General features: G+C 32.5%; 2 protein-coding genes across 2 annotated transcripts; both read right to left on the reverse strand.

The window, feature by feature from the left end:
• Positions 1-8084: 8084 nt before the first annotated feature.
• On the reverse strand, positions 8085-12036 carry LOC105636743 (agamous-like MADS-box protein AGL80). Its single transcript, XM_089726168.1, has 4 exons — positions 11303-12036; positions 11041-11184; positions 9759-9824; positions 8085-9086 (listed from the first exon to the last, which is right to left on the reverse strand). Exons 3-4 carry the CDS (start codon positions 9786-9788, stop codon positions 8283-8285), a joined length of 834 nt encoding a protein of 277 aa, XP_089582294.1. The 5' UTR covers positions 9789-9824; positions 11041-11184; positions 11303-12036; the 3' UTR covers positions 8085-8282.
• On the reverse strand, positions 11985-14898 carry LOC105636742 (Tetratricopeptide repeat (TPR)-like superfamily protein). The gene is made up of 2 exons (XM_020680340.3): positions 12923-14898; positions 11985-12426 (listed from the first exon to the last, which is right to left on the reverse strand). The coding sequence occupies exons 1-2, from the start codon at positions 14695-14697 to the stop codon at positions 12060-12062; spliced, it is 2142 nt and encodes a 713-aa protein (XP_020535999.1). The 5' UTR covers positions 14698-14898; the 3' UTR covers positions 11985-12059.
• Between the last annotated feature and the right edge of the window lie 1485 nt (positions 14899-16383).

Here is a 16383-nt window from a genome sequence, read left to right on the forward strand (position 1 = left end):
CCAAAATTGTTTTGCCAATTACTTCTGTTTATGGGCCTTCTAGCACCGTAACGAGAAACTCACTTTTCAGCTGCTAAGGCATATTGGCGAGCATCTTCAAGATTGTGTAATCGGACTATGCCCATTTCATCTCTAAGGGACTAATTCAAACCAGCAAGGTAGCGAGAGGTAATTTGTTCATTACTTTCAGATATTCCAACTCGAATGGACAAATTATTATATTTTGCAGTGTACTCTTCAATAGACATGCTATTTTGTTTCAAGCAGTGGAACCTTTCATATAGTTCCATTGCGTAATCAACTGCTAAAAATTGCTTCCTTAGCTTAGTTTTCATGTGCTCCCACGTGCTGATTTTAAGCTTTCCTTGTCGTGCACGCTGCTCCTCAACTCTCTTCCACCATTGAAGTGCAGTACTCTTTAATTTAAGCTTTACAAAAGGCACTTTCCGGGTTTCAACCATTGGCTTCCATTCAAAATAATTTTCTAAACTAGTTTCCCAATCTAAATAGTCTTTGGCATGTGATTTCCCACGAAAATCAGCAACTTCAATTTTAACTCCTCCACTATTTAAATCAAGAGCATGAAGTAAACACTCTTCCAATCTGTCTCGTGCTGCTGGGTTTGCAAGTCCAGCTTCATGAAAGGGGTTTACGTCCTGGACTTCCCCTTCACTCTCAAGAGCTTCTTGAAAATCAAGGTTTTGGTGGTTGCCTTACAGAGTCTCCATTCGAGCTTCCACGGGTTTCTGACGCTGGGAGGCTTGTACAGCCGGGGTCAAATCCTCAATCATTCGCCGTATCTCAGCTATTTCATCTTGTTGGGGCTGATTGCCTCTGCCTCTTCCAACCATGGTTTAATTCAGACAAAAAAAGAATCCTAGGATCTGTTTTTGTGCTCTAATACCAGTTGATGCAGGGGAAGATGTAGGGCTGTCAATTTTCAACAAGCGAGCTAGAATAGGATTGATTGTAGGTGGAACAGTAATCAATAATTAGTTTTATAACCTTTGAATTAAAATTATGAGGAAAATAAGATGATTTACAATGCTACTAGTGTTGTCTATTTATAGTGATAAATCCTAACTAGACTAGGAATCCTAATTAAAGAAAGAATTAAAACTCTATCCCTATTCAATGATAAAATAGTAAATCCTAATCAAATAAGGAAACTGAAAACTAATGCAAATCTGAAATAAAACAGTAAATTAAATAAAATCCTAATTGTGCTAGGAATCCAATTAGGACTAGGATTGCTCTTGCATCATATATGCTTATACATGTACACATATATATGGATTGATAAATCATATTATTTAGAATATAAATTAAATTTATGTTAAGCGGTTGAGATAATTGGGTGTTAATGTTGATGTTTAAGGAGGATGGGTCCTTGATTTGGTTGATTGCTCGACGGATAGGCTGTGTGGATTAAATGATTATACAGCAAGTATTTGGCATTATTTTTAGGGGAGGTGCTACCAAAATTTTGATAGAATTTAGATTAGCGATAGCTAATAGTTGCTGATAAGATTATTAGAAAAATTTTCTAATTCTCTATTTAAATAAAGTCTTTTATCGAATCCGAACTAGAGTTTCCTTTCTCCTTTATTATTGTGGTAATAATAGATAGAGCATTACTGTTTGCTTCATGCATAGAGATACTACTTAATTATTACTTATTTAATTTATTACATAAATGTTCATTACTTTTCTACTTATTTGTATATATGTGTATATTTGTACATTTGCTTAATCTTTATTTATATAATGTGCTGCATTTAAATGCAATGTTTGATTATTTGTGTTGTGATATTGCTATGTCTTGTTTGTGTGAAATTGGGGTGAAGTGGGTCACCATGGGTTTGTGAGGCGGTCTACGATACCGTCGGCCATGTATAGGGAGATCGGCGCCCTTGTGTGCATTTGATGATATATGATACGGAAAACCATAGGGTGGCCTCCTGTTGGTATGGCGAAAAAAAAGTATAAAAAAAATGAGAGGGCTAGTCAAGCGAGGATTAGGCCGGTCTGCCATGTATAGGGATCGGCTCTTTGGTGCACACGTCATGAGAGGATAGGCCATATGTGAGTACGGCTTATTGGAGGTTTCAGTGACGCGACAGACCAATTTCCACGTGATGTGATTATGTGAAAGTGTTAATATTTGTGATTGCTGTTGTTATGTCATTTGTGTGATCGTTTGCGTGATACAACTAGTCGGATGACTAGATTGATTTATTTACGCAAATGTGTGAATGCCTATGTTATGCAATAATTATTATTCATTATAAAACTCACATTTCTTTTGTTTAACATTTTCAGGAAGTAGATTTTTCTTTGCCCTGGCTAAGCTCTGTTTCATTCACCGCATAACTAAAAAAAAGTAATTTGCTAATTCCATTAATTATATAAATTGTAAGCGTTAGGTACAAGAGCTTATTTATTTTTGTTTGATATTGAACTCCGCAGTTGTAGGATTATGATAATTCCTATTATAAGATTATGATAATTCTAATTATGTATGAGTGTGATCATGTCAACCGGTAACTTTAGGCTGATGATTTACAGATCTGTATGTGCATGCATGGACCCCATATTATAAATATTTTATAACGTAATTGTTCCGATTTATGAAATATTTGAAATACTAGATTTGGGTCAGGATATAGTATGATCATAAGATTTGTTATATAAAATAATATGGGCTCACTGTTCCAGTGATCCAATTTGATATGATTGAATTTAGTAATCGAGGCTTACTATGAGCATTGGAGGCCTTATGCTTACCTAGGCTCTAGTGTTGTTCGGCCCACGATTTCGGATCATGACATTGCCCTTACCTTATAAACATAGGTACTAGATCTAGTACAATGATAGAATTTTATTAAGAGCTTCATATTTGTCCTCTCTTTATTTTGGTGAATTTTGGTGAACACCTAGATATTAGATTCACATGATTATTTACACATATATAATATGTAAAAGTAGGTGAGTTGAATAACTATCTCTTGTAGTGCAGTAGATAAAAAACCTCTAGTCTTGTGTTGCCGATTTGGTGACCTTAGAAACCAGTAATGGAGCCAGAATTTTTTTCTTAAGAGAGGCAAAAATATATTTATCTTTTCATATGATCAAATAAATATTACATATGGTTCGAAATGTTTTTAATAAAACTAGTATAATAATTACAAAATAATAAATATATTTGATATAAATAATAACTTTCAATATGAAATAAATAATGATTTTCTAAAATTTTTGTACTAGAAATTACAGTGAAAATAATAACTAGTGTTAAAATTTTAAATATGTTATTATAATTTTTAAATTAGATTTTCATTAAATTAAAATAATTTTCTGGGCAAAACTAGAATCAATTCATATATTTTATTTTTATCGCATTTCGTGTATTTGTAATTTGACTTCAAAATGAATGGTTCAACATTAAAACGTATATACAATTTGATAATAACGTATGATTATGGAAAATATAGTCTGATGTAAAACTACATGAAGATATAATTTATCATCATAGTTTTTCAAAATATTAATTTTAATTATATATTATAATATGTTTGATAATTTTATTTAAATTATTATCAAAATAACTATTTGTTTACTTTTTAAAATTTTAAAATTTTATATTTAAAATATTTGCTAAAAAAAATAAAATTATGAAAATCATTATAGACTATCATTACTGTAGAAAGAAAAAAAATCAACTTTGAATAAATTTAAAATTTGATCAATCCAATCTCATATTATTTTTAAAAATATTAAACTAGAATCATCATAAGTTATAATACTAAATTCATGTCTTTGAATAAATTAAATATCGTTTGTCTATTTAAAAAATTTATAATTCTAAAATTTTTACATGTCGTTCAGTTTTGCCTAAAAAACGATAATAAACAATAAATTGAATTATATATGTATATACTATTATATATTTTAAGATTTATGTGAACTTTGGTGTAGTCATAGAATAAAATCAAACCTAAAACTAAAATTGAAAAAAAAAATTAACATTAAAATTAATGATAAAAATAATCAATTGCAACTAAAAGTATTTGCTGGCTGCTTTCTTTAATTTAAAAGCATGTTTACTTTTCTTTAATAGTTTTTATAAATAAATTATTCAGAGGGAGAATACGATTGTAAAAGAGAAATAAATAGGTTCATCAAGGATTTTGGTAACTCTCTCTTTCATTCGCTGCATGGAGGGCTCGTTTTTATTATAATTTATAAAGACCAACTAAAAATAAAATACTTTAAAAGACCAATTTAAAAATAGTTTTATAAATAAAAATCTTGCTGGGTTGAGAGTCGAGGTCGAACTCAGGTCATTGGACCTAAATAAAAGAGTCTTCACAAGCAAACCACCAAAAAAACTCACATACACATGGTGCACTCAAAATTTTTACAAAAGCCAGGGGGCAGTGCAATGTTCCCCAGCTCCCCAGATCTTTTTATCAAATAACTCCGCCCTCGAGACTTAACCAATTAGGATAATATTTAAATTTATTTGAATAGTATTCATAATATAACATATTAATTACCCAGATTAAAACACCGATCATGGGCATGCCCATACTCGTCCATTAATTCCAGCACTAGAGATTTCGAGTGAAGACGGTGAATTATGTATGGTAGCATGGATCATCCTTGATGGTATCTTAACCTCTCCATGATAGAATTCTACGACAACTATCTATTAGTTCTACCCTGTTCGTGATTTTAACCATTTTTTACTTTTTTTTTTTTTTTTTAATTCCATGAATTCTATAACTATGATTATTCTGCAGTCTTATAGTGCGGAGTGGATTTTATGACATCAACTTGATGCCAATTTCTTTGAAATTGTGGAAATAACAAGAAAATAATTTTATGCAAAAAAGACAACTCATCGGTATAAATGAAATGGCTTAATATTTTTTTTTTTTTTTTTTCATTTTTACGCTTTACAAAGTTGTTCTATTATAACTTTACATTTTTGTCCAATTACAATTTGTAGTGATCATTGGTAGAGAAATTACTAAGGTAGGCATGACTGATAACAACTTTCCTTTAAATTGGAATTCTGTTAGCAATCATGCCTTATATTCTGAAAATATGATGAAGGATATGCCTGATATAAAAAACTAGTAAACATGTATTTTCCCGAACTAAATTGGTGCATACATATGCGATTGGACCAATAAGCACCCTTTTCGTGAGCAAAAAATAAATACTCTCTCCATTCCATTTTATTTGCATGGTTTGATAAAACCCGCATATTAAAAATTTAGTTAACAAAAATTATTTTGCCCATTTTTTAGATATTAATAAAAATCATTCATTTAGTAAACAATTATAAAGGTTATTATAGAAAAATAATTATTTAAATATATAAATTTAAAAACTTTGTAAACATTTTGAGACATCTAACAAAAGAATAATAAGCAAACACAGTAGGACGGATGGAGTATTTTTTATTATTTATTAATGATTTAACAAGGATAACCTGGGTGTATTTCATGAGCAGCAAATCTCAAGTATTTTCTATTTTTAAAAGGTTCAAAAGCATAGTTGAGACTCAACGTGATTGCAAGTTGAAGATTTTAAGGTCGGACAACGGAAAGGAGTATACATCTAGTGAATCCTCAATAGATTTTTGTGAAGAAATGGGCATTGAACAACAATTGACAGTCATCTATACATAAGAGCAAAATGGTGCATCAGAAAGGAAAAACTAAGGTGGAAAGGAAAAACTAATGGCGTTTGTTATTGTTGTGGTTTCTAGTTTTTCGTTTAATTTTGGTAAAAAAAAATTGAAACGTGTTTGTTATAACAGTATTGAAATTTACTTTTTTTAAAAAAAAAAAAACACATATTATGAAACTATAAATCGTGTTTCACGCGATTTTCTTTTATTTTTGATATGCTTCTTTCTTCTTTCTCCTAGAAATCTCTCTCCTGCATATCTTTCTCCTACGTATCTCTTCTATATGTCTATGTAATAAAATAATTCATTTTCTTTCAGACATATTTCTTATATTTAAATAAAAAAATGATATCTTATTCAAAAAAATAAAAAATAATATCTTTTAAATCTTTTATTTTCTTATTCTCTTTTTTATCTTTGATATATATATATATAATTTATTTATTTATTTATTTATGAGTTGGTCTTATATATAAAAAATGTTTATATAGAAAAAGGAATTCAGTGAAAAAAGAACAGTTTTAAAAATTAAAAATCAAAAACAAAAAATGGTAAAAAACAACCCATAAGGTGTAAAAATGGTTATGACTTGCAAACACGATTTACTTAACACGTGAAATAAACGGATTAGGGTTGAGGTTAAACATGTCAGTGTTATAAACAGGTCATTCATTTATAACACGAATATAAACGTATCATGTCACAGATTGACATGCGAGTTAGACGAATAATCTGTTTATTTTAAGGTAAAGATATAATTTTAGTGTAACATATAAATACTCCTACTAAAACCCCATTCAAACTTTATTAGTGTATTAATTTTTGTTATTTTAGTTATGAATCCCGAAAAATCTATATCTATATATTTTATGTATAAAATTTTATTTTTAAATATGATTTAAATTAAATAAATTAAAATTTAAAAATTTTATAAACAGGTCAAGTAAATCATATATCAACATGAACGTTTAATCTATTTATGATATTTGTAAGATTTGGCGAATCGTGTATAGATAACACTACACCACCAAGCACCTAAAGGTGTTCGGCCTCATTTGTTATTCGCACATTCCGTCAACAAGAGAACCAAGCTTCACAACAAGGCAGAAATAGGAATCTTTTTGGGTCTATGCACAATAAATACACATCTGACACAAATAAAAATATTGATGTTTTCGATGGAAAATGGAAAAAAGAAAAGGGACAAAATAATAATAAAGAGGGACAATTTTTTTTAATTGGCAACCAAACTATTGATTTGGTGCATGAGGAATAGGTATATACCCAAGTGACGGTAAATATTGTATGTGCTTGTACATGGCATCACACAGCAAAATCATACATGGCATTATAGTGAAATCATATATTTTCTGTGCTTATATATGGCATCATAGTAAAACCATATATTTTCTATGCTTATACATGGCATCGTACAGTAAAACCATACATGGCATTACAGTAAAACCATATATTTTCTATGCTTATATATGGCATCATCAGTAAAACCATATATTTTCTGTGCTTATATATGGCATCATCAGTAAAACCATATATTTTCTATGCTTATATATGGCATCATCAGTAAAACCATATATTTTCTGTGCTTATATATGGCATCACAGAGTAAAACCATATATTTTCTATTATACATGGCATCATACAGTAAAACCATATATTTTCTATGGCATCATACGGTAAAACCATACATGGCATTATAGTAAAACCATATATTTTCTATGGCATCATACAGTAAAACCATACATGGCATCACAGTAAAGCCATATTTTTTCTGTGCTTATATATGGCATCACACAGTAAAACCATACAGGTATTTTTCAAGAAACAAGAAATAAACACGCAGTATCTGCATATGGAAAGTGCTTATATGCTAAAAATAGAGAAAAAAAAAATCCTCTCATCAGTGCTTGTATATGTAAATTTGGAGATTATTGCATCTTCTCTGCTCTCAAATGACTACTGTTATCATTGCTTCTATTTGAACAAGGATTATATGAAATTTTAAAATGATCATCAGACTATCAAACATTTCTCAAAAAAATAAAATAACTAAGTCTTATTCTCAAACTAGTTGAGATCGATCATATGAATTCTTTGTTATCGCTTCCGCTGTTAAATTAATAGCAAGAGAGCCTTAGCCCCCAAAAGAAAAAGAAAAAAGTATCGTTGTTCTTGTTATCAGAATGAAATCACTGTATAAGATCAAGCACAACAAATAATCATGAAAATAAATTGCTTCTTGTGAATCTGTGAAAAAATAAAACTACAAATCCTCAGTGGATCAATGGGTATTCCATATCTTCTAATTTGATTGCAAATTTATGACCACACTAATGAAAACTTTAGTTAAAATGATAGAAACTAAAACATCAATCAGCAATATTGAGAAATTTTATTATATGGAATAAAGCGAAAGCATTATTTGGTAACATAATTGCACCTTTTTCTCATGAACATAACTGTTCCTGAGAGTTCACTTCCATAAACAAAAACAAGTTCTCATAAAAAGCATCAACTGAAAATTATTCTCAAAGCAACCCCCTTTCCTGAAGTCCATAAACTACTTGTCTTCAGTTTTAGACTTTGCACGCTCAATTCCGATGCTGAGGCGTTCAATCTTTTCCTGCAACAAATCACTCAAGTCATTTGCATTCTCCAAAGAATCCAAATGGTGCACATTACCATCAGCTATGCATTTCTTCAAAGTAAGTTCCAATTCCATTCTTTGGTTTTTCTTCGTTTCTTTCTCCAATTTGTGCTTCAGCTTGGCTATGCTTTTCTTAAGAAAAGTTTCCTGGTCCATCATGTACTTGCCTTTTTTATTTGGAGGCAAATTCTTGAATTTTTCGAGCACCAATGTTGCTTCGGAGGGAGAAGGCCAAACATCTGGAGAGGAATTATAATCACTGAAAATGATTGCGCATGCAACAACCCCACAAAGAGTACTGAGTTCTTTCAGCTTCTTTAGAAAACCAACCCTCCGTTTTTTGAAGCTCGCTTTCCTATCAGATTCATCGGGAATCAATTCATACTTGATATTTGTCCTGCCCATAGTTATGCAAAGATGTGACAAACTTATTGCATAAGACGTATAATATATGTAAAAGGCCTCGAGATTTATAAGCGATAAGGAACTAACATATATGGTGAGATGACGCGGCAAATTAATATAAATGGTGAACAACTCATAAGTGTTCCGTAAATGTATAGCTGAGTAGAGAAACAAGAGTAAAATGGTAAGTGAATACTTAACGTTTGCTCGTTTTTGGTAAATGCGTAATGATAACACCTCAGTTGCATTGAGCAAAAAATGAATATTGTTGAATGCAGCTGTATCATGGAAAATATTTGATGGATGACCGACCTGACAATTAAGGAAAGATTTTTTAGATTAATATGCTAAATCCGCCAATTTTTATTAGGCAATATGAATTGTGATTTAAATGAATACAAAACCTGCTTAATTAGATGCGGTGCATTGCCATGTCTTTCTTGTACCGCACATAATGCACTTTTCTCAATGGTGACTTTTGAATAATTTGATTGCAAATGGATGATTTACCCACTTTACCAAGCAATCTTGTTTTAGGTACTGAATTTTATGAACATCCAAACACAACATTCCTCAAATTCCATTGAAAATCCCTAATTTTCCTCCTAAACTACTACTACATTATGACATTCAATTATTTTGTGAAAAAATGACAACATTTTTCTTTCCAAATCAAAAGAAGCTCTTTGAGGGAAGAAAAAGTGTGTCTGTAGGAGAAAAACGTTGCGTGCATTTGGTCTGGTTCCCTTGTAGAATGTCAGTCATAGATTATTATTTCTTAAAAACACATAGTTCCTTCCTGCATACAAATGATCATGGACCTAATGGTGCTAAACTTGGATTTCTCTTTCGGAAAACCTCAAACAAACTTGTAAAGAACTTATGGCCAATATTGAATGTGAAAGAAAATATAGTAATTAAAATCTCCAAATGATATAACTACCAAAGCAGAGAAGGCATAATATTACAAGATTCCAAACTGACCTGAATACTTTTGCAACTTTCTGGTAGCATCAAAGTCTTCCAATAGCAAAATGATTGCTCAAAAATCTATATTAAAAAAAAAAAAAAAAGATTTTAAAATGAATTTAGGGTTATCATTCTCAGAAGTGGAAAACAAATATTTTTTTTATTATAAATTGTATTATGAAGGCCCTATAATGCCAACCAAAATATTCTTAACAACTTTTGACCAATAAATTAGCCTCATAATAACTGAAAATGGTGATTTGAAAGAGGTATCAACAAGGCAAATGTTCAATACACCATCCAAGCAATGTTATATTAGTATTTGGAAAGGGAAGTTGGGGTTGGGGAGATGAAAATGTAGATTACTGGGAGGATAGTAAGAAAGCAAAATGACTTTTTTAACTTTTTGGGGAAGATTAATTTCCACTTGGCTCATTAGAATGTAGTTGGGGGGCAAGGGGCCATGCCTCTGAGGTATGAATATGGTCTTGATGGTCTTTGACGTTTATGTTGCTGGGAGTGATTATATAATTCTTGTATTAGGTTTTACCCTGAAGTCTATATAAATAGGGCAGTAATGCTCATTTTGCATATAGTGACAAAGTAAGTGACTGTTTATAGACTTAAGCAGCCAAACCACATAAAATTCGTGTTTGTTTTTCTCTCTCTGTTGTTTCTAGTCTTCATGTGTGTTTGTTTATTGGTGCTTTTACTAGCATAGCTAAGACCATCCACTACAAGGAACTTCTTCAATAACGGAGAGGTAATACATTTTATAAGTACTAATTACTCTATTCAATTAGAAGAGGAGCTTCATTGCCGCAAGGCAATAGAAGCAAAACCTATAGTTTCTCATCCACTCTGAGGAGCTCATGTTGATCAACTAGCAAATAGAAGTTACAGGTAACTTTGGGTTTGAGGTGAGAGCTCAACACTGGGCATGAATTCAATTCTGTTTCAAAGGTAATGGAAAACTCTGAATATATTAACCTACTAGTTAATCTTCTGCAACAACTTCCCAATCTCATATAAATTATTTGACTTCTTAATGACATGTATTAATCTCCTCAACAAAACATGACTTAGTTTCACACCTAATCCAACAGGTCCAGAGGTCTTTAAACTTCCAGTCAGGTAGTTCTACTTAACCATCAGCTTACAAGAAGTAAGAAACTAGAAAAGAGCTGGATGTGTTCCTTCAGAATGGAAAGAAGCAGATGACAGGCAGCTATCATAAACTAAAGCTCAATTACTCCCTCTATAACAAGCGTTATACAGATAATATATATTACCATACCTGCAAGCATCAGAAACGCCAACAGATTACTGGTTCTACTTGGAAAGCCTTCCAGCACAGCCTCAGAAAGACAACGTGCTTGAAATACTTCTAAATTGTACCTCAAGATGTGATCTTCCCTACTTCGTCACGCTTTTGAAATATCTGCATTGACAACGAAAGTGCAACCATTTGCTTTCATGAGTTGAAAAAAGGAATATATTGACTTGAAGTGAGCTTTTTCCGAACAGAAAACGAAATCATTGAGGTTTATAACACATACATACACCAGTGCAATGTCCAAAAAGGCAAGGAACTGAACTTGTTCAAATGGGACAATCAGCAATTCTTTGCTGATAGTCAGCAAAGGGTTCAAGATGTACCAGGCTTTCTGCAAATTGAAAATTAACTAGGTGAATGGTACTAAACCAGTTGTGATCTTCCTATCAATTTGAAGCAACATGGATTTTTGATTAGGCATTTCATTTCCAATGACTTTCCTCAGTTCCACATTCAGCTTCAACTAGATCGCTTCCCAAGCCAATGTTCAACAATGGATTCCAATTCTGGTAAGTGTAGGATTCCACCTTGCTCATCATTTTGTAGCATAAGAATAATTTCTAGAATCATTCAGAGGAGTGACTGCCCTGTGATTACCAGTAATCATTACAAGAACAAGAACTGTCTCTAAAATGATGGAAACGAAGTGGATCTCTGAGAATTTTTTCTATATTTTCCATTTTTGGGAAGAGCTTCATTGTTATATGACTGTCATGGCAGACTCTCAGATTTTTCATCACTTCCACAGGAGCTGATGGTGGCAAACTGATAATACCAAAAGTTACAGCTAGCTTTTCACTGCAGTGATTCACCATGTAGATGCCCTTGACATCTGCTTCAAAGGAACTGCAAACAAGTTTCTGATCCACATAACCTATTTTCCTTATCTTCTATAACATTTCTCCTAATGTTCTATAAATTGTTTGGCTTATTGGGTGAGAGATATCACCCACGGAAAAAGAATGAACCCCGTGTCCTACCTAAATCCAACTCTGACCAGGTTCCTTCTTAACTCTTCGATCATTCATTAGTTCTCTGATTTTCATGGCGGGTAATTCAATCCCAGCATCTGAATAAATGTTGTAAAGAAGAACATAAGATGAAGAATCTTGAGGTTCAAGCTCAATTACTTTCTCTGCAGCACGTTTCCCTGTAACAGTGTCCTTATACACCCTGCAAGCACTCAACAGGGTTCGCCACATCACTGGATTATCTTTAAAACCTGAGTTCAAAATGAAATTTTCAGCATCCACCAGCCTTCCTGAACGGCCGAGAAGGTCAACAACACAGGCACAATGCTTTACATTAGTTTCAATGCCATGATCTTTCTTCATGCTTTCATAGTATCTGCCATTTTAAAGGAGAGACCACTTAATGAGTTAAAGAAAAACCATTTACCTATCGAGTTGACACAAACATGCATACAAAGGATCTGCTTGAAGAAAGTCTTCAGATTTAAGAGACATAATCTGAGTTGTTGGTTTACAAAAATATAGGTTTACCGAATTCTCAATATTTTGACAAATGCCATGTGAGATCTGCAGAAATGCTTCACACGTTTCATTTTTTTTCTACACACGTTTCATTTTTTTTCTACACTTTAAAATACATTTTATCCATTGATTATTTTTTTATTGATCAGTTTTGCCAAAGAGTTAATTTCAGTGTCATTCCCACCAAAATTTCACCTCTTGGACACCAGTTTCCTTTCTCTAACTCTGATACAATCATTCTGATTGTTCCCAAAAGAGACATGCTTGAATAAGAATTTATCAGGTTTCAGTTATTATCACCCACAAAAATGAAAAAAGGAAAAATAGAACAAGAGGTTCTGTTGTCGTACCTCAGTCCTTCTTCAACAAACCCTCCATGGCTACAAGCAGTTAGAACTCCAAGAAAAGTAATATGGTTTGGGTGAAATCCATAAGTCTTCATCAACTCAAAAGAGGTCAAGGCGTCCTCTGCATGCCCATGTTGTGCACTGCTACAGACCATCACAGACCAGGACACTACATCAGGATTTTTTATCTCTTGAAATGTTATCCTAGCAGAGTGTATGTTGCCGGACTTTGCATACATGGAAATCTGAGAGTTTTGAACAATAGGAAAGAGCCCAATGCCAGTCTTTATTGCATATCCCTGGACCTGCTCTCCAGATCTTTCTGCTGCCAAATCTGCACAAGCACCCAACATATTTGACATTATGAACTCATCAGGTTTCTTACCAGATGCAAGTAGTTCATAAAACAGAGCTAATGCACTTCCAAAGTTTCTGTTTTTAGCATAACCAGCAATCATGGAAGTCCATGAGACAATATCTAGCTTCTGAGTCGAATTAAAACATTTCAACTGATCCTCAGTTGAACCCAACAAGGAGTACAACTCAATAAGCGTGCTTCCAATGAACTCATCAGATTGAATGTTGTTCTTGCAGATCTGTGCATGAATTTGTTTTCCATAGTCGAATGCTTCAATGCGGTTGCAAATTTTGACAATGCTTGAGAATGTAAAGTTTGACGGTCTTATTCCCTGCCTTTGCATTTGAGAGAAAAGATTAAATGCCTCATTTGTAAATTCTTCACTGATAGCCTCAATTTGGTTGAATCCAGCAATCATGGCATTATACATGACAACATTTGGGTTACGAATCATTCTAAATATTTGAATTGCATCATCTAAATACCCATTTTTTGCATACATATCGAGCAATGCAGTCCCAACAACAACATCCAAATCTAGCCCAAGTTTAATCGTGTATCCATGAAGTGTTTTACCTTGTTCTATCATATTAATAAGATTTGAACTACACGCTTTTAAGGCACTGCCAAGTGTAAAAGTGCTCAAGCTCAATCCAGTTTGATGCATTTTTATTAACATTTCCAACATTTCCTCATATGCACCAATTCTGACATGCCCAGCAATCATAGAATTCCAAGAAATCTTATCCAACTTATCAGAAAACTCAAACAAAAGCCACGCATGATTAATACTTCCACATTTGCAATACATGTCAATAAATAAATTGGTAAAAAACACTTGTTTCCCTAACCCACTAACAATAGCCATCCCATGAATCACTTTACCCAATCCAAGGTCCCCCCTTTGACCACAAGCCCTTAGCGCACCTGCATAACTAAACTTATCAAGCTTTAAACAAGCCATTCTAGCTTCACTAAAAAGCCCTATAGCCTTCTCACTAGAACCCATCTCGGCATACCCAGAAATCAAAAGATTATAAGAAATCACATTTCGTTCAGACATTCTATCAAACAGTTTATGAGCAATACCCATTTCCCCACATTTGCTATACATGTTGAGAAGATTGTTAAGCAAGAAGAGGCAGGGATTGAAAGCTGTTTTTATCATCTGGGCATGAGCAAGTTTTCCATAGACTAAAGATCCAGGTTTCGTAGAGATTTGAACCAGCTTTGTATAGGCTGCAGAGTCCAAAGAGAAAATTTGCTGATATGATTGAGAATGTGGGGTCGATACAGTTACAGTTCGAGCCAGTGAGGGGGGAAATATGTTGGACTGTATCAAAGGAAGAAGAAGATTGCGCAAGACGATCGAGTTTGAGAGGCATGTTACCTTCTTGGGATTCGTTTTTTCGAGAAGCATTCTCCGTAACTGAATTGTCGAAAAACCGTTGGTCTACGCTATATACTTGCCCATTATTATTATTATTATTTTTTTTTGGGTGAATAAATTTGGGTAAAAGTATATTGTAAAGAAGTTATCCCGCCCGGAACTCATTTTATACCGGCACCATAGCCCTAAGCCCGCGCAGTGGATTGCAATGGGTAGGGTTTGCAATGGTAGGGTTCGGTTGAGAAGTGTAATATTTATATTCAAACCCTCTCCTCCTTAATTTTCATGCACTATAATATCCTATAAGGTAAAAAATGTTATTCCCTCCGTCTATTTATATAAAGAAAACTTCTTTTTGTACGTTCTATTTGTATGGAGAAATTTTTCTAATATGATAACTTTGTAATTAATGTCAAATCAAAAGGCTCATATGCTTTGTTTTGGTTTATAGATTAAATATTGACTTTGAGATTATTTTAAGAAAGTGGTAGGCATTATTATGTTTGGCATTTAATATTCAAAAATTGATTGAACCATGCATTCAGAAAATGTGAGATTCAAGCACATTATGCGCACAGATTAAATTTCACTAAAAAACTTATGTTTAACATTTAAGTGTGCACATATAGTGAAATTTACTCACAACTCTAATAAATCCTAGATGGAGGAAAATTTCCCTCCAAACGACAATACTTAAGTAAAATTAATTGTGCTCATTTATATTTACTCTAATGAAATCCTTAAAAGGCTAAAGAGAGAAATACAGAACTTAAACCTTAATTTCATTGCTTAAATAAAAATATTGTGCCCATTTTTTGCATTATGCCAAATTCTATAAATTGTTTTATTGGATATGAATAAATTGTCTACAACTTTATGAATACTGCGAGCATTTAACTCACTATTTTCAGTTTCAGAACACAATAACATACAAACTGTATTTTTCACTTCTTCAGTGATGTTTTTCCTTTTGTTGCCTTTTCGAGCCTATTCTAGACCATTAATTGGTGGTGGTGTGATTTCAAATTCTACAGAAGGCGGTTGTTCAATGGATGACAAGTAGATCAAGTCCAAGGGTTGATTGTTGAGCATGAGCACATCTTTTGAAGTTGCAAGCATGTCTTCAGAGACCGTCTTCAAATCAAAAGGAAGGACTATGACCATCACGTTTGTGGATTAAATTTTAGAATTGTGAACTCATCTCTATTTAAATGAATTCAACTTTGAAAATTTTGGCTCTAAATTTCGTTTTTTTACGCATAAATTTGGAGAAGCAAAATAAAGAATTTGAGGCTGAAAATTTTGGCTCAAAACTTTTTTTCAACTTTCGCACCAATTTTTTCAATCCAAATTTGATATTGAAATTTTAGTGCACAATTTCAATTAAATAGCTCACTTTTTTTTTTTTTTTTGTTATTGAAAGTATAAACAATTTATTTAAGAAACATATCATCTCTCTCATCATTTATCACCTTTTATTGAAAATTAGGAACCACTTTAATATCTTTTCAGGGGTAAATTAGGAAGAAATCTATAAAAGGCCACCTCCTTAATCCTAGAGAAATTTTGAGTTTCTCTATATAAATAGAATGGATTGAGTATATTTATCCTCAAACCCAATGGGTTTGATGACGCAGAACGGTTACGTGAATGGGAAGGACGATTATACTCAGTTAGAGATTTTGATCAATAACGTTTGATCTGACGAATAAAATA

Source organism: Jatropha curcas, chromosome 9, assembly GCF_041381405.1.
Source record: "Jatropha curcas cultivar XTBG-Jc1 chromosome 9, XTBG_Jcur_1.0, whole genome shotgun sequence".
In the NCBI taxonomy this organism is placed as follows: Eukaryota; Viridiplantae; Streptophyta; class Magnoliopsida; order Malpighiales; family Euphorbiaceae; genus Jatropha; species Jatropha curcas.

Coding starts and splice junctions, on each gene's coding strand:
- LOC105636742 (XM_020680340.3), bottom strand. CDS start 14,697: ATGCTTCTCGAAAAAACGAATCCCAAGAAGGTAACATGCCTCTCAAAC. Junction 12,427..12,922: donor TTTGTTGAAGAAGGACTGAG/GTACGACAACAG, acceptor TTAAAATGGCAG/ATACTATGAAAGCATGAAGA.
- LOC105636743 (XM_089726168.1), bottom strand. CDS start 9,788: ATGCTACCAGAAAGTTGCAAAAGTATTCAG. Junction 9,087..9,758: donor AAAGTTGCAAAAGTATTCAG/GTCAGTTTGGAA, acceptor CTTAATTGTCAG/GTCGGTCATCCATCAAATAT.